This window comes from Balearica regulorum, chromosome 27 (assembly GCF_011004875.1).
Source record: "Balearica regulorum gibbericeps isolate bBalReg1 chromosome 27, bBalReg1.pri, whole genome shotgun sequence".
Classification (NCBI taxonomy): Eukaryota; Metazoa; Chordata; class Aves; order Gruiformes; family Gruidae; genus Balearica; species Balearica regulorum.
In genome coordinates, this window is record NC_046210.1 from 6,113,897 (window position 1) to 6,136,405 (window position 22,509).

Below are 22,509 nucleotides of genomic sequence, written 5' to 3' on the forward strand. Positions count from 1 at the left end.
GGGGCCAGGAGGCGCTGGGACCTTGGGGGCGGGAGGCCGAATCAGGAGGGGAGCGTTAGGACCTGGCGGGCCAGTAGGACCTGGGAGAGAGGCACCACGGCCGGGGGGGGGACAGGACTCAGGCCGCGGGAGCAGTAGTGCTGATCCCAGCGCGGGCCCTTTAAGGGAACCGGAACTACGCTACCCATCATCCTCTCCGCGTTCGCCCCGCCTCTCAATTGACAGACAGGCCACCCGGCCAACCGGCGCGCGGTCTGGCGGGGCGGGCCTGCCAATGGGCGAGCGAGGCGGGGCGCGTCGCGTCGCGGGCGGCGGAGGGAAGATGGCGACGGCGGGCCGGTGGCGGGTCCGGCTGGCGCTGCTGGCGGTGGCGCTGGGGCTGGGCGGGCCGCGGGCCGATCAGACGGAGGAGCACCTTAAGCGGGAGCACTCCCTCTCCAAGCCGTATCAGGGTGAGTGGGGCAGGGCAGCGGTGGCAGGCGGTTCCCGGTGCCCGTTACCGGCGCTCGGTACCGACGGTGCGTGTGGGCCGCAGGTGTGGGGTCGGCCAGCTCGGGGCTGTGGGACCTGCTGGGCAACGCCATGGTCATGACCCAGTACATCCGCCTCACTCCCGACGTGCAGAGCAAGCAGGGAGCCGTCTGGAACCGAGTGGTGAGCCCGGGGGCGACCGGGGTGGGAGGGGGCCTGGGCCCCGGGGGGGGGGAGAGTCAGGACCGTGGGGTGCCCGACCTGGGGGTGAGGTGGTGGGGGGGATCGGAGGAGAGAGTTTAAGCCAGGTTGGGGGGGGAGGAAGTGGGATTTGGGGTGAGCATGGGGGAATTGGGGGCCGGGGGAGGGGGTGTGGAGGTTTGGGGGGGGTTGGAGACTAAGTAAGGGCTGGGGGGTTCCTCAGTAAGGGGGTTTGGGGTGCGGTTCTGTGGGCAGGACTGGGGAGGGGTCTGGGATCCTCGGAAAGGGGATTTGAGCTGGAGGGGGTGCGCGAATTGGGGAGGTTCGAGGGGTTGTGGGGACACAGGGGGTGTTTGGGCTGGGGAGGTTTGAGGGTCTGGGCTGAGGTGACGTAGAGGGGAATTGAGGGGGCCTATGGAGACCATAGAGAGAGAGCAGTGGGAAGCTGCCGGGGGGGTGCTGAGGAGGGCTGGGGGGCTTTGGGGGCTGGGGGTACCAGCAGCCCTTCAGTTTCCAGCCTTTGACATGGCAATTCCTGCAAGGGCTGAGTCCCCTCTGTCCCCACCATGTGAATTTGGGGTGCCTGTGCTGACCAGTTCAGGGCCTTTCTTGGGACCACCACAGACGGAGCATGCCCGCCACCCCCTTTGCCATGCCCACATCTCGGAGCAGGGCCGGTGAAGTGGCAGCTCAGCACGGTGTGCCAGCGCCATACTCTGTTAAGGTGTTTCACTGCCCCTCACAAGCTTTTTGCCCTGCAGATATCAAGGCTCCTTCTACCTTGATAATTCCTGTAGAATTTCCATGTGGGCTGAAATTGGGGGGTGGGGAGGGACTGTGCCCCAGGACCCAGCCCGCTCTGCAGTTGTTTGGAAAATGCCCTACGAGACCAAAACTGACCCGTCACGTTCAACTTTTAGTGTTTATAAAATATTGAGGGAGGTTTTGGGGGCTGCTCCTCAGGCTTGTTTTGCTCTCCTTTTCCCGGGTGTGAGTTACTGATTTTGTTGGAGTTGCTGTTGCCTCAGAATAGCATGAGATCAGAATTGGTTCCTTGGCTTTTTATAGCCTTGGGTAATAACCAATTCCCTGAGCTCAGTGATATCCCTTGGAATTAATTATTCTCCTTCTCTTGCAGCCATGTTACCTCCGAGACTGGGAGATGCAGGTGCATTTTAAAATCCACGGGCAAGGCAAGAAAAACCTGAATGGCGACGGCTTTGCCATCTGGTACACCAAAGATCGTATGCAGCCAGGTAAAGCGCCGGCGGTAGCTGCTGGGGTGGAGACGAAGGTGTCGGGCAGCACGTGCCACGTTCTTGAGGACACAAGAGGAAATCGTGGTGGGCAGTTGTAGCTTTCTTTGGGAATTGCAATGTTTTGGGGCATGAGGGCTGGGTTTTTTTTTTTGCCCTGGCAGACAACGAGGGAATAAATAATGACTGTGCGTGAGGCTGCCTCCGAGCCTTGGCACCCTGGGTTGGGGGTTTACGGGGGCCCTGGGAGACCAATCTGCCTTTGTGTAGTCTGGAGAGCACCTGCCTCGTTACCTGAGATGGAGAACAACATGAAGGGATGGGTAACAAACCCTTTGCAGTGCCTGCCTGGCCTTGCTGCCCTTCTTCAGAGCCTCTTCTTCCTTCTAGGACCTGTCTTTGGAAGCAAGGATAACTTCCTGGGCCTGGGAGTGTTCGTGGACACCTACCCAAATGAGGAGAAGCAGCAGGAGGTGAGCTAGGAGGGATAAAAATGGGACTGCGGTGCTTGCCAGCTGCCTGCCCAGCGTGGCACGGGCAGCACTGAGGTTATGGCTCGCGTCACTCAGCTCTTCATCGGCGCAGTGCGATCTTCTTTGAGTTCTTAAATCACGGACCAGATATCACTCTGCTTCCTCTCCACTGCCGTTCCCTGCCGCCCTCTGCACGGTTGGTTTTTCTTCCTAGTGAGGCAATGACTCTTTAGAGATGTGAAAAGCCGTGGGGTAGTTTTGTTGTCGGCTTTACTCAGAGAAAAAGCTTTCAGGGCAGGAGAAAACTAGCTGATGACACCACCTCTGCGTTGTGAGCTCCCCTGCTTTTTGGAGGCTGCCAGCAAGTAGCGGTTGAGGTGAAGCTCTACCAAGAGCATCGTCTTTGTAGACCTTGAGTAGAGCAGCACCTGAGCTGCCTGCACGATGGGAAAGGCGGCTTTCCCGGTCTCGGGGATGCAGCATGACTGCGTTCTACCTCTTTAAAAGATGCTTGTCTAAAGAGACCTTTGTGTTTCTGATGTATCTGTTGGTTGTTTGGCTTTTATTGGCGTCCGTCCTTGTGGGGAAGGGAGTGCAGAGGCAGTTAAAACTGTCCCCTCCCCACCCTGCTGCTAGAATCTGTTTCATCGCTCCAAAACCAAAGCTGGACCCTTCTGTAATTCTAGCTTCCCTTAAAAAATAGGCACTGTTTTGCCCAAAGACGTCGTCGGTGCTAACCCCAGCGCCCTGCAGGACCCCCTTCATCCCGGGAAGAGAGACAGAAGGGTGCAGTTGGGATGTGCCCTGACCTCAGAGGTGCCGAGCAAACGTTGAGTAACTCCCGGCTTTTGTTCAAACTTGAACTTTGTGCTCGTAAAAGCCTTTTCGAGCCGCCTGGCGCTGCATTACCAGCAGCACTCGGGAATTAGTGTGGTGTTGGATGGATCCTGTTGGTTTGCAGTGTGGCAGCTCTGCTTTTGTGGGGTAAAGGGCCGTGCAACGGGTCTTTTTTAAAAGAAATAATTAGTGGAACGTGAGTGTCCAGCTTCCCAGCGCAGTCTGCAACTGGAGGGGGCTGCCTTCCTCTGGTGAAGCACTGAGGAAGGCAAGAGATGGAGAAATGCTGATCGGCCAGTTGTTGTAATGGCGTGTGGGTTCACGGCTGCTGTCTCTCGCCTTTAAAAGGACAAAAAGAAGTGTCTTACTCTCGAGGGAAGAGGAGCAAGTTAGTTGTGTGGCCAATGTGCCCCTTTTTGGGCACTGGCATTTGTGTGAGTGAGGAGAAATGCCGTGTGTGGTAACGCTTGATGTGGCTTTCGCCCACTGGCGCCATTTCCTAGCTGTGTCCCCCAGGATTTGGCACCTAACACCTAAACCCCTCTCTGCTTTAGTGTCCGCTAAGCCAATAACACACTGAGCTCTCTAGGGAGGAAGTTTCCAGGTTGCAGGTTAATACTAAACTCCGGTCTGTGACCGTTTTGCTTCTGTGCTCTTTCTTGTTTTGCGATAACCCTGGACTGGCAGGCTCAGAAGAGGAGGTACAGCCCGGGAAATCAGGTACTTGCTCTTGCTGACCTACCCGTTCCCAAGCTGTCGGGTTTCACCTTGGCTCACAGTTGAGGAATTCCCTCTTCTGAGCTCCAGAAACCTTTACGTGAACCCAGAGATCCCTGTGTGAGCCTGGAAATCCCTGTGTGAGCTGAGAGACTGCATGGAAACCGGCTCTCCTCCATCCCGGATGTCTGGGAGCTGAGGCTAAGCCTGAGGAATGCTGGGGGATGAAGTGGGATCATGCTGTTGTCTTGTTGAGACAGATTCTTGGGAGGGTGGCGAAGGATTTTTGGGGTCTGTATGGCTGTCGTGGCTCTTGACCGCAGAGATGTGGTGCGACGCACGGGCAGCTGGTAGAGCCGAGGCGAGAGCAGAAACTCATTCCCTGCCTTGCCCCCCTCGCAGCGTGTCTTCCCCTACATCTCGGCTATGGTGAACAACGGCTCTCTCACGTACGACCACGACCGGGACGGCAGACCGACGGAGCTGGGGGGCTGCACGGCCATGGTGCGCAACCTCAACCATGACACCTTCCTGGTGATCCGCTACGTGAAGAGGAGACTGACGGTGAGTGCTGCCTGCCACGGCAGAGTGGGCAGCAGGGCCATGGCAGGGGGGTAAAGCAGCTTCTTCTTTCTCAGGTCTTGATCGATATTGACGGTAAACATGAGTGGAGAGACTGCATCGACGTGCCGGGAGTGCGCTTGCCCCGTGGGTACTACTTTGGGACCTCTTCTGTCACCGGAGACCTGTCAGGTAGTAGCCCGGGGTCCCCAGCCTTGTTTCCCAAGCAGCTTTGGCAGCTCCTGCACGACTTTGGGTGTCTGGACATGCAGCTCAGTACCCAGTGGGCCTTACGGACGCACATGAGGACCTTTCCGTGCTTTAAGCACCCTTGAGCTGTGAGCGGGAGCCTTGGTTTTTATCTTGCAGCAACTCCTGAGGAGCCAAAAGCCCCGTCTGGGTGTGTTGTTCCCCTGAACGTTTCCCGCTTTGCTTGAGCTGAGCCAGCTTTTCTTAACGACACGGTGGTACTGGCTCAGCTGGAGAGTCTGTCTCCACGCACCTCGGGAGGAGTGAAAACAGGATGAGCACAGAGAAATAAATCTCCTGTACTCTCCTGTCTCAACCCTGCCTGGGTTAGCCCCGAAGGCAGTCGCCGCAAACCCCAGGCGTTGCGGCCACGCCACAATGCTCGCTCCTGATCTCTGGGATGCGGCTTGGGTGTTTTTTCGCTTTGGATTTCATAGCCGAGAGCTATCGCCTGCCTGTTACTGAGGGAAGGACCACCCGGCTGCACCTGGAAATGGTGGTGCAATGTGAGCCGATGGAAATCAGGTTTTGTGGAGAGCGAAAGCCCTCCACCTTCCTCGGCATAATACTTCTTTCCTGGCGTCACCCCGCCATACCTCTTTTGGCAGGTTTTACCTCCGTTTTGAGCTGTGCCTCTACAAAAGCGCATTGATGGCCAGTGTCTGGGCCCATTGTTGGATCCAACAAAAGTTCCTTTTCTCTCAGATGCCTGCCCGGTGCCCGGGAAACTGGCAGGCTGGTGTGGAGTGCTCGCCTTGTCCCACTAATAACTCCGCCATCACGAGCAAAGGAAGTAGTCCCACGTGAGGCCGATGCTTGACCACCCAAAGGGAATGTCTTAGAGGTTTCGAATCTCGTGATCTCCCGGTCAGGGCTGGGGTTTTTTTTTCCCAGTTTAAGTAGCTTAAAGCTTCCTGTTGGCAGAGGGTCCTGCGCTGGGGCGCAGCTCTCAGACCCCGCCCTGTGGATTTGAGTTTCCCTCCCTTCGAGGGAGAGCCAGCGCCTTTTCCCCAAGTGATGACATCCCGTGGTGCTGCCCGTGGCACTCAAATCCCCTGGCCCTCACTATATTTCTCAGCGATGCCTCAAGACACGTTTTTGTTCTGCTTGCAGACAACCACGACATTATTTCGCTGAAGCTTTACCAGCTGACGGTAGAGCGGACGCCAGAAGAGGAGAAACGGGACAGAGAGGTGTATCTGCCGGTTGTGGATAACTTAAAGCTGCCAGGAAGTGAGTCAGAGCTGCCGGGGAAGGTGGAACCAGCGGGGATTTGGGGAGAAGCCCACAGGGTTGTGGAACTGTGGTACTTGGGGAGCAGAAACTGTGTCAATTTCACCAGCAAACCAGCTGAACTCCAGCTGGAATTGAGGGATCTGTGCTCTGTTCCTCCCACCGCTGGTTGTTCTCGCCCGTTGTGTGACACAACCGATGTCACAGCCCGTCTCCATTTAGCGTGAACGTAGCGGTGCTCACCCTTGAAAAAGGTGGCTAAGTGTGTCTGCTCTGGTCATGCCATGCCCGAAATGGGGTGCGCTGGTCCACTGGAAGCTCATGGAGGTTTGAACCTTGTCATCTTCCCTCAGGAAATCCCATCGCAGACGCGTCCACGAGCCCCTTGTGTGCCCTGAGGTCTCGTGGCTCTAGCCCTTGCAATGAGCTGGGCCCAAAAGCTTTGGGGTGGTGTGAGCCTGGCAGGATGTATGTGGTTGTAAACCCCCTGTGCAGGCAAATCTCAGCTGGGTTTTGGGGTGCTGGGCTCTCAAGGGCTGTTTTTCTTCCTCTGTCACACAGTGGAGGCGCCGCTGGAGCCCATGAGTGGCCTGGCTCTCTTCTTAATTGTCTTCTTCTCCCTCGTCGCCATCGTTTTTGCCATTGTCATTGGAGTCATCATCTACAACAAGTGGCAGGAGCAGAGCCGGAAACACTTCTATTGACTTGAGAACCTCCCCAGGATGGCCCGTTGCTAGTCCTTGCTAGCCACGTCCCGGCTCCCGCCCATCCTGGACTGGCCAGAGTGTGATGGACCAACCCTCGGGGCAGGGACCCTCGTGTCCCCCTGAAAACCCCCATGGGGATGGCCGCCGTTTCTCACCGGGCTCCAGAACTCCCACGCTGCTCATGGAGGGAACAGGGGATCCCCGGCATGGCGTGCAACGGACTGGGAGCCGAGCGCCGTGGGGACGGAGCTGCCGTCCCCTGAAGAAGCTTTGCTTTGGACTGTGCTGCGGGGCGCTGGCGGCACCGAGCTGTCTCTCTGCCATACAGGGAGCCCAAATGCGGGCAGAAGTCGCCACCTCGGCTGTGAAGTCCCAGCTGAAGGGGATGCCAGCGAGCCATGCGCCTGCTTTCCTCCCCAGACCGTAACCCTCACCATAACCCCTTGTCTCAAGCGATTTCACTTCCAGGAGGGGTTTTCCAAGCTGTTCATCCCATTCTGGCTGCTTTCCATCGCCTGTCTTTGGAAACCGGACTGCTTTTCTTTGTACTTGGAATTCCCCTGCTGCCGTGCAACCCCTCTCTGTCCTGCGAATCGCCGAATTTTGGTGTTTTGGGGCAGAGGATGCTGCTGGCTTACCCCGGTTGTGAGGCAGCTCGAGCTGGGAACCTGCCTGGCTGCTGGGCTCACCCTTTTTGGGGAGCAGCCGCTCCCCTCTGCAAAACTGACCCTGGACAGTGCCTCGCTGCAGGCCCCTCCCCAATCTGGGGTGTAATGTTGGGTTCCCCACTTTTAATAACTGTTTGCTGCTGCGTCTCGGGGCTTGGCCCTCCCCCCACTCCGTGGGGCCGCTGCAGCCTCCTGCTCCGGTGCCATTTGCATGTTGTGTCGTGGCTTCTGGCAGCTTTTCCCTCAGTGCTCGCTGCATCGTGGGATCCCCCCCCAAGAGGAGCTGAGCCTCGTGGGGTGATTCCCCTGCCTCTGGGAGCCGGAACTCTCGCTGCCTTTCAGGGAGTTGTAGTTTATTCCTACCTCAGTGACTAATTCTTGGTCAATAATTTCTCTGCGTTTCTCTTGCCGGTCGTCACAGCCGCCTTCACCCCTGGAGACCCTGTCGGTAGTAGCACATGGAGGGCGTGGGGTCCCCAGAGGGACCCAGGAGAGGGAGAGATTGGGTCAGTTTGGAGCCCTAGAGGCTCTGGGGACATAAAGATGGCAAATTTGCTGCCCTGCCAGCCCCATCATTGGCAGCACCCTCCTTGTCGGTGTCCTGTGGGGGCTTTCCTTCTCCCGCTGCTTTCCAGGAACCTGGGATGGATCTGTGTGGGGGTCTCAGGGGTGGTGGGGACGCGTGGCTGGTGATTTTTCAGCAGGATGCTGTTGCTGGGGTAGGTGGGAGCTTTTTTCAAAGTGCTGAACGATTGTGGTGTGAAAGGAGAGGGTTTTTTTCTCATATTTTGCCTCTTTTTGCCTGATAACCAGGAAAGAAACATGCGTGCCTCTCCCTGGAGCTGTAGCTGGTGTCTTGGAATAAACATTGGTGGGTGGGTGTGTTTGTGTGACGTGGCTGTGCTTCCCGTCACCACTGCGTCCACTGGATGCAATGTTTCCTCCCCAAACCAATGCTGTCGAGTGCCGTAGGGACTTGGGGTGCCATGTCCCAATGCTGTGGGGTTCCCCAAAACAGAGCAGCTCCCTTGTCAGTGTCCCACACCCCCCCCAGCCTACAGAGCTGGGGATGATGTTTTGATCGTTACTGCATGTGGCTTTATTAAAGAGGTGATGTAGGTGGGTGACATTCCCCTCGACGCTCCCTGGGGATGGAATGTCAGGGCTTGCCCGTGCCGGCTGCAGGGTGTTCACCGCCAGCAAGGTGCAAGCTCTGGAGAGGGTTAACCAACTTCATGGCCAAATAACCCTGTAAGGAGGGAGAGAGGGGAGCTCAGAGGGGGGGCTCTGCAGCTGGTGATGGGGCCAATTGGGGATTTGGGGGGCGGCCGTGTCCCCCGTGCTCACCGGCGTGGCGTAGATGAAGGTGAGGAGCAGGGCGAGGAGCAGCAGCAGCGCCAGCCCCAGGCTGATGCGGCAGCGGTGGTGCCGCCAGATGCTGTAGCGCAGGCTGCGCAGTGGCGCCTGCAGCCACAGGAAGGACCACTCGGGCCGTCTGTGGGTGACACCCAGCTCAGGCACCCCATGTCCCCCTTCCCGTCCCCCTTCCCGTCACCCTTCCTCCCTACCCCGGGGTGGGGGACGAGCCAGTCCCCGCTTGGGACTCACACAGGCGCTGGGAGGGTCGGGTACATGTTGGGGTCCTCCCGGCCTTTCCCTGCCGGCCGCTCTTCCGCCTCCTTTGCCGTCAGCAGCTCCAGGCTCAGCTCCAGCTTACCCTGGACGGGGCAACGGATGGGAGATGGGGTGCAGGATCTGTCCCCCCACCCTGGCATCGCTGTCCCCCATCGTGCGTGTCCCCCCCCACCTACCGAGAGGCGCCGTTTGCCACCCTCCTGCACTGTGCAGGGCCACCACCCCCTCACCCGTCTCTGCCGGAAAAGGGAGAGCCGGGAGGAGGCCCGTGCCCCCCGCCAGGGCCATGGTCTTTGGGGGGTCCCCAGCGGTGTTGGGGTACAGTTCTGGGGGTGCTTCGTCGGCTGCGGCAGCTGGGTGAGCTCCAGCTCCAGGACGCCTGCAGGGAAAAGCCAAGGAGGGGGGCAGCTGGCTGTCCCCCGTGGGTGCTCCCTGTCATTTGTGGGTGCTCCTTGTCACCAGTGGTGGGAAATGGAGCCTCACCCAGAAAATCATCAGCTGAAAACTTGTCGTTGTCCCACACTTGGAGGATGAGTTTGGGGGGCACCTTCAGCACTCTCTCGTCCAGACTCCAGAAATGCTCCTGCCATGGCAGGGAGGGTGAAAGGGGGGTGTCATACTTGTCCCTTGTCCCCACCCCAGCACCCCCCACCCCAGGAGGGTGCCCCTCACCCTGCGGGGCAGGACGCAGAGCTGCTCAGCCGCCAGGTACTCGAAGGAGAAGATGAAACGCCAGTTGAAGCCCCCGTCCCCCTGCAGCGAGCGATAATGCACGTCCGTCTTCTGCCGCTGTTCCTCCAGCCCGTCCAGCCACCTGCCGTGCCACCACAGGGAGGGGATGCCGCCGTCACCCTTTGTCCCCAGCTCTGCTGCCATGTCCCCGGGGACACACACAACATAGTGATGGCCTCACCCAGTGACGTAGATGTCGCTCATCTGCTGCCCCACCAGGTTGGTGTCCCCCAGGTCCACGTCCCGTGTGTTCCAGACCACACAGCGCAGCTCGTACCTTGGGGAGGGACACGAGGACATGTCACCACGTACCCCGGGGTGTCCATGTCCCACCCTGGCTGGGTGCTCACCTCTGGGGCTTGTGGGGGGTGATGTCCACGGGGGGGCCGGGGGGCCCGAGGCTGGCGGGGAAGACATCCACCCACATCTGCACCTTGCCCTGCGCCACACGTGGGGGAGGCTGGGAACCGCACCCCTCGGTCCACATGCCAGCATCCCCTCCCCTGTCCCAGGGTGTCCCCATCACCCCTGGGTCCCCATTACCTCCCTCCTCCCCAGCATCTGTCCTTATCACCCCAGGGTCCCCATCACCCTCTTGGCGTCCCCCCTGCCCAAGGATCCCCATCACCCCTGGAGCCCTTGTCACCCTCCCCCCCACTTCTGCATCCCTCCCTGCCCTGGGGTCTCCATCACCCACCCTCAGGGTCCTTGTCACCCCAAGGTCCCTGTTGTCCCGCTGGCATGCCCTATACATCACCCTGGGTCCCCATCACCCTGGGGTCCATCCTTGGCCATGTGCCTGTCACCCCAGGGTCCCCATCCCCCCACCCCAGGGTGCCCCGTCCCCACCTGCTCCAGCCCGGGCTGGGTGCTGTTGTACAGGGTGCGGGTCTCGAGGTGCTCGGGGACGAGATGACAGGCGTGGAGCACGTGCAGGGCCAGGCGCTCGCGGGGTGCCCCGGGGTGCCGGTGCACGGGGGGGCTGCTCTCTGCAAGGCTGAACCCTTACACCGCTGGACAGGATCCATCTCCCCCTGCATTCCCACCCAGACCCCCACGAACCGAAGTGGCTGAGGAGGAAGCTGTGGTCCCCGAAGGTGACCGCGGTGCCCTCGGCGCTGAACTCTGGTGCCGGCAGCCCCCGGGTGCGGGCAAAGTGCTCCAGTGCCTGGCTGGGGGGGAGCTGGTCCCTCCAGCACCCGGGGCCGGTGCTAGGGGGACAGCGAGTGGGCTGGGGGCTGTGGGTCACCCCTCCCGGGTGTCCCCTCCCTGGCCATCACCCTGTCTCCCTGTGCCCCTTGCTGCACCCACCCCTTAGCATCTTGCCATGCCCACCCCGTTCCTCTGTGCCCACCCCGTAACCATCTCCTCGTGCCCACCCTGTCCCCATCTCCTTGGGAGCTTCCCTGTGCCCCCATGACCACCCTATCTTTATCTTCTGCCCATCTTTCCCCATCCCTGTGCCCCCCCACATGCCCACCCCATCCTTCTGTGCCTATCCCATTCTAATCTGCTTGTGCCCGTCCTGTGCCCATCTCTCTGCCTACTCCATCTCCTTGCACCCATCCTGTCCCCACCACTCCCTCACCTTCTCCTCGTGCCCACTCCCATGCACCATCCCAATCCCCCTGTGCCCATCCTATCCCTATCTCCTTGTGCCCAGCCCTTTTCCTAACTCATCCCTGTCCCCATGCGCCCTCTCCATCCCCATCCACTGCCCCCCATCTTGTGCCCACCCCTGTGTCCATCATCCTGTGCCCTCTCCATCTCTTTGTGCTCATCCCTGTCCCCATCCCCATGTGCCACCTCAATTCCCCTGTGCTGACCCCTGTGCCCTCTCCCTCCCCATCTCCCTGTGCCACCCCATTTCCCCGTGCCACCCAGTTCCCCTGACCCATCTCCCTGTGCACATGTCCACGTCTCCCTGTTGCCATCTTGTGCTCACCCCCATGCCCATCCCCATGCCCCCTCCTGGGCTCAGGACCGTGCACCCCGATACCCTCAGCCCCCTGGTGCCCCCCCCCCCCCGCCTTTCCCCGGGGGTCACCCACGTGCGGTAGAAGGTGGGCAGCCCACAGTGGGCGCGGAAGCGGGAGAGCAGGCGGTTCTCCAGGTCGATGGTGGTGCTGCCGATCTCCTGGTCGGGTGGCAGCAGGTCATAGTCCAGCAGTGAGACCTGCAGGTCCTTCTCTAGTGGGATGGTCCCTGTCACCTCAAACAGCCTGGCAGTGGGGGGGGTGCCGTCAGCCCTGGGAACGTGCCGGCGTGAGGGCTGACACCTGCTGGCACCATGAGTGTGACCGTGACCCATAGGTATGGGAACCTGCTGGCGTAGGGACCTGGTGGCATGAGGACCTGGTGGCACAAGGACCCACTAAGCTTGGGGATTGGGGCATGTGGTGGCACAGGGACCTGCTGTTGTGGGGAAGGGGGATGTGGGGGCATGGGGACCTGCAGATGTTGGGAATGGGGCATCTGGTTGCGCAGGGACCTGCTGGCATGGGGAAGGGGGACCTGGTGGCACAGGGACCCTCCAGCACAGGGATGGGGACCTGCTGGCATGGGGACACACTGGCAGAGGAATCGGGGACCTGGTGCCTCAGGAACCTTCTGGCACAGGGAATGGGGACCTGGCGACATGGGGACCTGGTGGCATGGGGGATTCCGTGGCATGGTGACCCAGTGGCACAGGGATATGCTGACATGGGGAATGGGGCCTCACCAGCCCCCCATGGCACCTTGGTCTGGGTGCCAGGTCCCCCCAGCCTGTTGCCACCCGCCCTGGCCATACCTGCCAAAAACAGGCTCCAGGGTGTTGGGCACGTACTGGTCCCGCTGGCCCAGCGTCTTCGTCCCCAGCGATACACGGACATAGGGGTCACACTGGCAGCAGGGAGCGGACCATCAGAGTGGCACGGGGCGGTGGGGAGGATAGGGGACCCCTGCCCAGCACCCATGGGTGGCCTTACCAGCCCATTCCTGTCACGGGGGGGCAGGTCAAAGGCCCGGACAATGTAGACCCGCACCAGACACTTTTGGGGTTGGCTGGGAGGCAGCTCCTGGAAGTGGCGCGGCGGCGGGGGCACGCCAGGGTCCTCAGGTAGGGGGTAGATATGGAAGAGCCCCTGCGAGAGCTGCCTGGCTGTGCACCCCAGGGTGCCCCTGCCCCGGCTCTGGGGTCCCCTAGGGGCTCTCACCCACCTTGAATTCGCCCACGGGCACAGGGTCCTCCCCCACTGCAGGGTGACCCCCTGGCTGGTAGAGCGGGAAGGTCTGGCAGAAATCCTGCAGCCCCTCAAATTCGGGCACTGCCTCCAGCTCGCAGCTGTAGATCTGGGGAGTAGGTCCTGTCCTTGTCCCCATTCCTGTCCCCATCCCCATCCTGGTGCTTCTCCCTGTCCCATCCCTGTCCCTTTCTTCAGCCTTGTCCCCATCCCATCCTCTTCTTCATCACCATCCCTGTCCCCAGCCTGTTTCCCTCCCAATCTCCATCCCTGACCTTATCACCATCTGTGTCCTTGTCCCCAAACATCCCCTGTCCCAATCCCCTGCTTCCTCCTTGTCCCCATCCCTGTCCCCTGCCCCAGGTCCCAGCCTCTGCCTCACCTTCAGTCTGTCCCTCTTGGTCCCCCGCCAGCTCTTTGCCTTATCCCCCATGGCTGCATAGAATTTGCTCCACCAGTCATCCTCATCTTCATCCTCCTCCTCCTCCTCTGCAGCCTGGTGAGGAGTAGGGTGAGGTGGGGACGGGCAGTCCTGGTGGCCCCAGTGGCCCCGTTCTGGTGCCCACCTTGTCCGCAGTCCCTTCCTTGGTGGGGATCCTAGGCAGTATCTGCAGGGAGCAAAGGGGACAACTTGGGGAAACTGAGGCACGGGACTGGGGACCCCGGTGTCTAGCAGTGCTGAGGTCGGGTGTCGAGACCCCAGGGGACTCACCTGACTTATCCTGCCCTGGGGAGCGGCTGTGGGGGAGAGAGGGGGCAAATGAACCATCCCGGAGGCAGGCAAGGATTGGGCAGGGGGTACCAGGGATGGGGATGGGAGGAGGCTGGGACATACCAGGGCCAGGCAGGGGGGTTCCAGGGCTGGGCAGCTGCCCCTCGCTGTGGGGCTGGCAACAGTACTGCCCCAGACCCTGCACGCAGGTCTGCCCCACCTCAGGCCGGTACCCGAAATCCCGCGTGTCCAGCACCCGCAAACGGATGGGGGGCATGTACTCTTCCTCCGCCGGCAGGTGCTGGGGGCGAGCTGTGCTGTCATGCCGGGGTGCCAGCAGCAGCACCCGTGGGTGGGGTGCTTCCCCCCCACCCGGTCCACCCCTCCCATCCTCACCAGCATCAGCAGGAAGGCATTGATGGGGAAATTGGGGTTGGCGGCGAGGTCGGCAATGGTGGGGGTCCGCAGAGTCTGGCCCCCGCACTGCACCTCCAGGCTGGGTGCCCGCACGCTACTGCGCAGCCCCCGCAGTCCCCACGCCAGCACCTGCAGGCACCCAGCAGCTGTCACCCCTCCTGGGGTCCCCTGGGTGCCCAGGGATCACCTCAAGCGGGCTGCGTGTCTGGTGGGATGCTGAAGGTGCCCGTCCCCATCCTTCTCCCTGTCCCTATCTCCATCCCCCGTCCTCATCTTGTCTTCATCCTTCTGTGCCTGTCCCCATCTTCATCCCTGGCCTTGTCCCTGGCCTGTCTCCATCCCCTTCGCCGTCCCTGACCTCATCCCAAGCCTGTCTTCATCCTTGTCCCCAGCCACAGGACCTTCATCACCGTCCCTGTACGCAGCCTGTTCCCCTCCCAATCTCCATCTCAGACCTTGTCCCCATCCCATTTTTATCCCTGTCCTATCCCTGTCCCCACCCAGACTTTGTCCATCCTCTCTTCATTCCTGGTCCAATCCATGTCCTTGTCCCCAGCCACCCCTGTCCCTGTCCCACCTCCTTCATCCCTGTCCCCACGCAGACCCCGTCCCCACGTCTGTCCCCATTGGGGTCCCCAGGTCTCACCTCCAGTGCCACCAGCTGCAGGAGTGGCCGGATACCCAGGGGGACGCTGAAGACCCCTTGCCTCCAGGGCGGGGTGCTGACCTGCGCCAGGGACCCATCCTGCCGGGGAGGCTGATGATGATGGGACCCCATCACCTGGGTCCCCCCTATGCCACACACCTCCCCCAGCCCCTCACCTCAGCGTCGTGCAGCAGCTCAAAGGCGGCTAGCAGCTCCCCGGCCGGTCCCCCCGACCTCCCCAGTGGGTAACGCCGAAGCCGGGGCGGCTGCCGGCGCCCCACATCCAGCCAAACATCTGGGGTGCACACACTCCTCCCCAGGAAAGCACCAGCACCCTGCAAGGCATTGCTTGGGCATGGGTGCCCCCCCCCACCCATGGGTGCTCCCCCGCCCATGGGTGCCATACCCCTCCGTCCTGGTCGAAGACCTCCACCACCACGGCAGGGGGCTCATCCCGGACACCCCGGGGGTCACCATACAGCAGCAACCGGTGAAAAAGCAGTGTCTGGTCCCAGAGGGGGTCCAGGGTGCTGGGCAGCACCCGGGTGCTCTGGCTGACGTGCACGAAGGAGACGTGGGCGACGGGGTCTGGGTGACAGTGGCACCGTCAGCACCCCAGGGTGCCCACCGCGGTGGGGACTGAGGGCCGGGAGGTCCCACCTGCAGTGGCCTTGGTGCTGCGGGGTGCCAGCTCCAGTGCCTGGAAGATGTAGCAGCGGAGCTGGAAGAAGTTGGACCCTGTGGGAGAGGCGGGGGGTGGCAGGGGGCCCTGGGCACTGCTGGCCTGGCCTGGTATCCCCCCACCATGTCCCCTGGGTCTTACGCTGGAAGGTGCAGAGAATGAGGGGCACGGGCTGCTGTGGGAGGGTCCGGGACGAGCCCCGTGCCTGCCGCTCTACTGTGGCCGGTTCGTCCTCAGACGAATTCTCTGTGGCCTGCAGCAGGATGGGATGGGGCAGGGGGGGGGGTTCCCTTGTCCCCCAGCCCTGTGTCCTGCTGTCCCTTGTTCTACTGCCCCAGCATCACTCCATCTCCAGATGCCTCCATCCATCCCTCTGTCCCTCCATCCCTCCTTCCCTGCATCCCTCCAATCCTCTGTCCCTGCATCCCGCCACGCATTCATCCCTGTCCCTGCATCCCTTCATCTGTCCATCCCTCCGTCCATCCCTCCATGCCTTCATCCTTATCCCTGCATCCCTCTGTCCCTGCATCCCTCCATGCCCTCCTACCGGGGAGCCCTCCAGCAGGAAGAGGGGTGCCACAGGCTGGGGCTGCGTGGGCACCATCCGCCGATGCCAGCAGCGCCGCCGGCACACGTCACCCGCCCGGGGCTGGAGGTGGAAGCGGCATCCCCAGAGGGACCCATACTCCCAGGCCTCAGCCCCTGCCGCCGCCTCAGGGCTGTGCTGTGGGGACATGGGGGACAGCGTGGCATGGCACGAGGGGGGTGGACAGGGCTGCTCCCACCAGTGCACTGGTGGGCAAAGGCCTGTCCCTGCCGGCCTGTCCCTGCTGTCCCCATTCCTGTCACCCCTGTCCCTGCCACCCCATCCCTGCCACCCTTGTCCCTTGCCAACCCATCCCTGCCACCTCTGTCCCTGCCACCCCATCCCCACCACCTCATCCCCACCGCCCTGTCCCTGTCCCCACCATCCTGACCAGCTGGAGGAAGGCGGCCACGTCTTGCTCACGTCCCTGGGCGCCAGGGTCCCTGCAGCGGGTGCGCAGCCAGCGCCGACGCCGATGCGTGTGGTATGTCTTCTCAGTGGCGTGCCACGATGGCGGGGGGCTGCTGGGGGCTGCGCTCGCCCCGTACTCCCAACCTGTGGCACCCAGGTGTCCTTGCCACCGCCACCCCCCCCTACCCACTCACCCACCCCGGGGTGCCCAGTGGGGACACCCACTCACCGGCCTCATCCACGGCCCCCGTCATGTCCACCCGCCAGCCGTCGGTGATGTGCCAACCTTGGGGACATGCCACCTCCTCCTTGGGTGGCACCGCCATGCCGCTCTGCAAAACCGGGCGACAGCTGAGTCCTGACATGCTCGGGTCACCTCACCGCTGGCCACCCCCCATGCTGCCACCCGCTCACGGCATCGGTGCTGGCCACAGCAGCGGGTCCCCACTCCCCGCCAAGCGGCCGGCTCTCGTTCTCGTAGACCTCCTCCAGCACCTCGCCCACGTTGGTCTCCATGTCCAGCAGCAGCCTTGGGGACAAGGGACAACGCTGGTGTCACCCTCCCCGAGGTGCCTCAAGGTGGCAGAGTGGGTGTCACCCATCCCACAGCACTCACCGCCGCTGGGGCTCCACGGTCCAGGGTCCGTCCCAGCACCAGCCCTTGGGGGGCCGGATCCTGTGGCGGGGGAGGCCGGCTTTGCCGGCGCTGTCGGAGAAGCCAGGACGCCCCAGCAGCCCCCGGGGACCCCACTTGCCCAGCAGCTTGGTCTGGTTTTCGTACTGGGGGGGGGACACATGTGGGGTTGAGGGGGGCCAGGGGGCACACTGGGGTGCCCTTCTCACCCTAGGGCTCACCGTCTCGGCGTAGACACGCAGGGTGCCCTCGAGGTGCCGTGGCAGGTCCCTGCTGTCGGCCACCCGTCCCAGCCAGAGCCGGAGCCGGAGCTGGGCACGGATGTCCCCAGAGCCCTGCGCCCCGCAGCGTGAGTGGGGGCACGGGGGGGATGTGGGGGGAGATGTAGGGGGATGTACAGGGGGGGAGGGACATGGAGCAGACACGCAGAAGATCTAGGAGGGACATGGAGGGGACATGGACAGAATGTGGAGGGGACATGGGGGTACACAGAGGGAACACAGGGGCGACATGGAGGGGGTACAGAGGGGACACGGATAGGATGTGGAGGGGACACAGAGGGGACACGATGGGGACACAGAGCAGACATGGAGGAGATATAGAGGGGACACAGAGGGGACACAATGGGGATACAGAGGTGACATGGAGGGGACGTGGGGTTCCTACCACCAGGAAGAGTGTCTGGATCCGGCCGCAGAGCCTGCCGCTGGCGCTGGGGCCATTCCGGGAGAACATGAGGTCGGGCGCTGGGACACGGGCACAGGCCACCCGCTGCTCCCCCCGCAGCAGCCACAGTAGCACATCAGGCACGCCGGCTTGCGGCTGAGGGGAGAGAGAGAGAGAGACATACCGGTGGGTTGAGACCGGCCACAACTCACCACAGCCATGACCCTCACACCCAGCCCCAGCCTCTACCTCGACAGCCAGAGCGGTGACACGTGCCAGCCAGCCCTCAGCCACCGGCAGCAACGTGTCCCAGCCGGCTCTCGGTGGCACCGCCGCCGCCGCCGCCACGCGCCGTAGGAGGTGAAGACGGGCGGCCCGGAGGTGGGCATCCAGCGGTGTGGGGGTGGGCTGCGCTTCCAGCCGGGGCAGTGCCCTCCTGCAAACAAACTCCCCCAAAATGCCCCATTTCCCCCCTGCCCGCAGTTGCCCTGTCTTCTCCAAAAATGCTTTGTTTCCGCCCTCAATGCCGTGTTTCCACCACAAAATACAGTTTTCCCCCAAAAAATGTCCTGTTTCCCCCTCAAATGCCCCATTTTGCCCTGAAATGCCTCACCCCCCCCAAATATCCCATTTCCCCTCCCAAGTACGCTATTTCCCCCTCAGTGTCCTCATTTCCCCCCCAGTGCCCCCATTTCCCCCCCCAAATACCCCACTTTCTCAATTGTCCTATTTTCCCCCAAAATGTCCCATTGTCCTCTAAAATTCCTCATTTTCCCTCTGAATGTCCCCAAATACCCCATTACCCCCCCTCCCCCAACACCGCTTGGCAGACCCAGGGGTCCCCCCGCCAGCAGCATCCCACCGCTCACTGCTTTGGGACACCCAAGACCCCCCCACCCTGGGGACCACCCGCTCACCCGCAGTCCTGCACCAGCTGGCGCAGCAGCCTCCTGCCGATATCCCCCCCGGGGTCCCCGTGGGCATCCCGCAGCTCTGTCACGTTCCTCTCCTGCAAAGACACCCCCAAACCATCCCAACCTGGAGAGGAGGGGAGGGGGTGTGTGTCACATCCCACCCCGCCGTCACCCATGGGTGCTCACCAACCGCCGGCAAATAGCACGCAGGAGGTTCAGGGCGTCCCAACGGTGACCAGCGTCCTCCCAAGAGGAGGTGACAGCCACCACTGGCTTGTCACCGTACCACGGCAGGTAGTGATAGCGGTTGCCTGTATCCGGAGGGCACTGAGCATCCCATGGGACACCGGAGGGTACCACCCTTGTGTGTGTCCCCCCACTCCGGCATCCCCCTCACCGTCGAAGAGGGGACAACCATGCGGGGTGACAGAGGCGGCTGGTTTGCAGGTGACATCGCCCGTGTCCCCGTAATTGCCGAGACTGAGCTCGAAGCGCAGGAGCTCTGGGCCGGCTGGCACCATGGTGGCCGAATAAAAGACCCCACACAGCCCAAACCGATGGCGGGGCAAGTGGCGCTGTGGCAAAAAAAACCCAAAACGCTAAAATATCCCAAAATACCCAAATGGCACTTAAAAATAAAGACCCCGGAGGTGACATCGTACTGTGTCCTTGTGTCCCCACCTGCACCCGGGCAATGTCCTCGGGGGCGATGGTGTCTCGCTGGCACCCATCTGGGGTCCCCATGAGGGTGCTGAGCTCCAGCAGCACCCGGCCCCGATAAGCCACCCTGGTGTCCTGCAAGATAAGGATGGAGGGGGGTGGCTGGGTGTGTGGTGTCCCCCCCGAGACGGGTGCTGTCCCCACCCTGCCACCCACTCACGGTGCTGGGTGTCCTGGCAGGATCTGTCCGGGGACCATAGAAGGGGAGGAAGCTGGGTCCAAAGCAGGGTAAAAAGCCGGGGGTCCCCTCTGGGAGTGAAAGAGGGGGTTCAGTGGGGAAAGGGAGGGGGGGTCCTGGGCACGGGGGACCCCACACCCATGGGTGAGCACCACTCACCCTCAAGCTCGGCACCAGCAGAGGAGATTTGGGAGAGGTGGAGGGTGGCGGTGCCCAGGACCTTGCTGCTGCGGGACCTAGGGGTGGGTAGTGAAAGGGATGTGAGGGTTCCCCTAAAAATGGGCGATCCCCTAAGACTGTAGGGATTCCCCAAAACTGGGCAGGGTGCCCCCCCCTTACCCACTGAGGATGGCCAGCTGGATCTCATCACAGATGGGGGGCAGCTGGGGAGAGGAAAAAATGGGGGTGAGGGGAGGTGCCCTCCCTTTTGGGGGTACCACCGCTTTGGGATGGGGGTGCAGGATGCATGCCAGGGCTGGGGGGGGGGCACCTCACCCGCAGGGGGAAGAAGAAGACCTCGTTCCATGCCGGGTTGGCATCAGGGGGCATCACCCGGGTGCAGAGCTGCGTTGGGCAGAGCCATCAGCACCCCCCCCTGCCCCATGCAGGATCCAGCCCACCCACATCCCCTGCCCAGCACCCACCGTCCTGCCAGCAAAGCTGACCCGCACTGCTGCCGCCACGAAGCCCCTCTTGCCGCCGCCCGGGAGCACCGAGGGGAGGCATTGCCGAGATGGCTCTGCTGCACCAGGGATGGGGAAGAGGTGGGCGGGGGAGGAGGGGGTCCCCCAGATCCACACCCCCTCCCCAAACCCATACGGTACGCACCTTGCGGCAGGTCCTCAGCGCGGTAGATGCGGAGCTGGAGCGTGGCAGCACACGGTGGCGGCTGCAGCAGGTTGGCCTCCATGTCCTCGTTCCCCGCCGGCTCCTCCTGCTCCTTGGGGGGTGTGTGGAAAAATGGGGAACCCCCCCAGGCAATATTCTTTGGGGGGTACCAGGGAGGATGGGGGGCACACGACTCACCGGCACCGGCTCACCGGCGCGGAGGACGGCCAGGCTGACACGGAGGTACCCCCGGGAGCCGGCATTGGGGCGATGGGGGTGCTGCAGGCTCAGCCACTTCCAGCTCAAGCAGCGTCCTGGCATGGTGGGAGACCTCCGGCATCACCCCGGCATCATCCCGGTGTCACGCCGGTGGCACCTCGGCGTCACCCCAACCCTCTCGCCTACCCGGCGCATGGTAGACAGTGCCGACGTCCAGCTGCGGGGATAGCGAAGGGGGTGAGAGGGGCTGAACCGCGGCATGATGCCCCCCTTCCCAAGCTGCCATCCCTCACCTGGAAGGTGCCGATGACAGCTTCAGCACGGGTGGCCCGTGAGTCCAGCACCTGTGATGAAGGGGGACACACACGGCGTCAGCAGCTGCCTCGCTGTCCCTATCCCTGCCCGTGCCACCAATTCCCGCCCCGACCTGGATGCAGATAGGCTCCGCTGCCAGCTGGGCGGGTGTCCGGTGGAAGCTTTGGAAAAACACCTAGAAATGGGCAAAAGAAGGTGAGGGTGGGGTGAGGGGACACCAGCGGGGCCCCATGTCCCCTCCCCAGGATCACCTCATTGTAGTAGGGGTTGTTCCCCACCCGGATCCTGGTCCTGAAACGATGCTGGCCGATGAGGACCGTCACCACCGGCTTGATGTCATTGCCCTGGAGCTGGTGGCCCTCGATGACCCTCACTCGTACCTATGGCACAGGCGGTGACGTGGTGACCGCCAGATGTGATGTGACCCTCGGGTGCTGCCACACCTATGGGTGCCCTACCTGGAAATCCTCTTTCCTCCCCTCCCGGGGCTTGTCGGAGCGGCGGGGTGACCCTGGTGACACCGTCCGCGGTGACATCCGTCCTTGCAGGGGGACTGCGGCATCCCTGGCTGCGCCACGGGGGACGTAGGAGCAGCGGAGGGTGACGGTGCACTGCAAAGGGACGAGTGACACCCCAGACCGTGCCCGGCAGCCCCCCGGAATGCTGCTGACTGGGTGCATGGGTGGGTGCTCACCCCCGTGGGCCGTCCCCGGGGGTCCACCAGCGGGATGTGGCTGAGGGCCAGTGGCAAGCTGGGGTTGGCCACCAACTGGTCCAGTGACACCGTGGTGGTACCTAGGTCCCTGTGGGGATAGGGGGACGTGGTGAGGATGGCCATGCCAGGGATGGTGTCCCCCTGCGGGGTGCCCACCCATGGGTGCCACTCACCCCCTGGGTGCCGGCTGGCCCCAGTGCCGGAGGTGTAGGGTCAGGCTGGCTGTGGGGTGCAGGGGACGCGTGCCCAGTGGCCATGCCAGCGTCTGCGGGAAGGTGACAAGGGGTTGGTGGGGTGACCTGAGTGTCCCCATGCCACTGCGGGCCTCCCTGGGATCACCTCACCTCGTTCCAGGTGGGGCTGTGCTCCTCCGGCACCACTCGGGTGCTCCTGGGGACGCCTGGGGGGACAGCAGAGACAGTGGTGGCATGTCAGGCTGGGGACGTCCGGGTGCAGGGGACAAGTGGCACTGTCCCCGTGTGTGGGGATGGCCAGCGCTGTCCCGGGGCATGGCTGACACCATCCCGTCACATGAGGATGTCATCCTGGTGCAGCAGGATGGCCGATGCCATGCCATGGCATGCCAATGGCCGATGCCATCCTGTCCCACGGGGACAGCCACTGCGGTGTCCCCCCCCATCCCCAGCGGTACCTCTGAAGCGGGCAGACACATGCACGCCGGGCCCGGAGCCAGTGGGCCCAGGGATGTGGGCACTGGCCACCAGCAGCCGCAGCATGGCTGTGCCCCCATGCCACTGAGGTGCCGTCGCCAAGGAGCTGCCACTGCCGGGACGCGTTCCAGAATGGCACCGTGGGGGAAACACTGGGGCAGGGATGCTGCTGTTGTCTGGGCTTGGTGGGTGTCACTGTGTCACCGTGTGGCTGTGTCACTGGGTACCCGT

At 62.5% G+C, this 22,509-nt stretch overlaps 2 protein-coding genes across 3 annotated transcripts; one reads left to right on the forward strand and one right to left on the reverse strand.

Moving 5' to 3' along the window:
• Positions 1-310: 310 nt before the first annotated feature.
• On the forward strand, positions 311-8,253 carry LMAN2L (lectin, mannose binding 2 like). Of its 2 annotated transcripts, XM_075736534.1 has the most exons (9): positions 313-452; positions 536-654; positions 1,811-1,928; positions 2,319-2,401; positions 3,926-3,958; positions 4,358-4,519; positions 4,594-4,708; positions 5,879-5,998; positions 6,560-8,253. In XM_075736534.1, exons 1-9 carry the CDS (start codon positions 323-325, stop codon positions 6,700-6,702), a joined length of 1,023 nt encoding a protein of 340 aa, XP_075592649.1. In that variant the 5' UTR covers positions 313-322; the 3' UTR covers positions 6,703-8,253. The 2 variants fall into 2 exon arrangements, with proteins under 2 accessions (XP_075592650.1, XP_075592649.1); XM_075736535.1 differs by lacking the exon at positions 3,926-3,958 and having other exon boundaries at positions 311-452.
• Positions 8,254-8,520: 267 nt separating this feature from the next.
• LOC142598277 (myoferlin-like) lies at positions 8,521-22,344 on the reverse strand. The gene is given in 50 exon segments (XM_075736432.1): positions 8,521-8,622; positions 8,721-8,868; positions 8,982-9,091; positions 9,185-9,387; positions 9,492-9,591; positions 9,681-9,822; positions 9,922-10,017; positions 10,091-10,179; positions 10,590-10,729; positions 10,803-10,951; positions 11,792-11,962; positions 12,532-12,623; positions 12,710-12,865; positions 12,942-13,073; positions 13,347-13,460; positions 13,531-13,572; positions 13,677-13,702; positions 13,845-13,977; positions 14,073-14,222; positions 14,740-14,850; positions 14,892-15,074; positions 15,146-15,327; positions 15,400-15,477; positions 15,563-15,674; positions 15,969-16,145; positions 16,390-16,562; positions 16,648-16,750; positions 16,833-16,947; positions 17,035-17,198; positions 17,274-17,387; positions 17,719-17,874; positions 17,968-18,154; positions 18,636-18,727; positions 18,819-18,943; positions 19,030-19,207; positions 19,314-19,427; positions 19,513-19,601; positions 19,690-19,766; positions 19,870-19,913; positions 20,026-20,094; positions 20,196-20,272; positions 20,359-20,470; positions 20,557-20,672; positions 20,764-20,794; positions 20,871-20,921; positions 21,005-21,067; positions 21,144-21,326; positions 21,587-21,748; positions 21,952-22,007; positions 22,260-22,344. Coding segments are annotated over 50 exon segments (5,862 nt in total). The 3' UTR covers positions 8,521-8,532.
• Positions 22,345-22,509: the final 165 nt, after the last annotated feature.

Coding starts and splice junctions, on each gene's coding strand:
- LMAN2L (XM_075736534.1), top strand. CDS start 323: ATGGCGACGGCGGGCCGGTGGCGGGTCCGGCTGGCGCTGCTGGCGGTG. Junction 2,402..3,925: donor ATGAGGAGAAGCAGCAGGAG/GTGAGCTAGGAG, acceptor CTGGACTGGCAG/GCTCAGAAGAGGAGGTACAG. Junction 5,999..6,559: donor TAACTTAAAGCTGCCAGGAA/GTGAGTCAGAGC, acceptor TCTGTCACACAG/TGGAGGCGCCGCTGGAGCCC.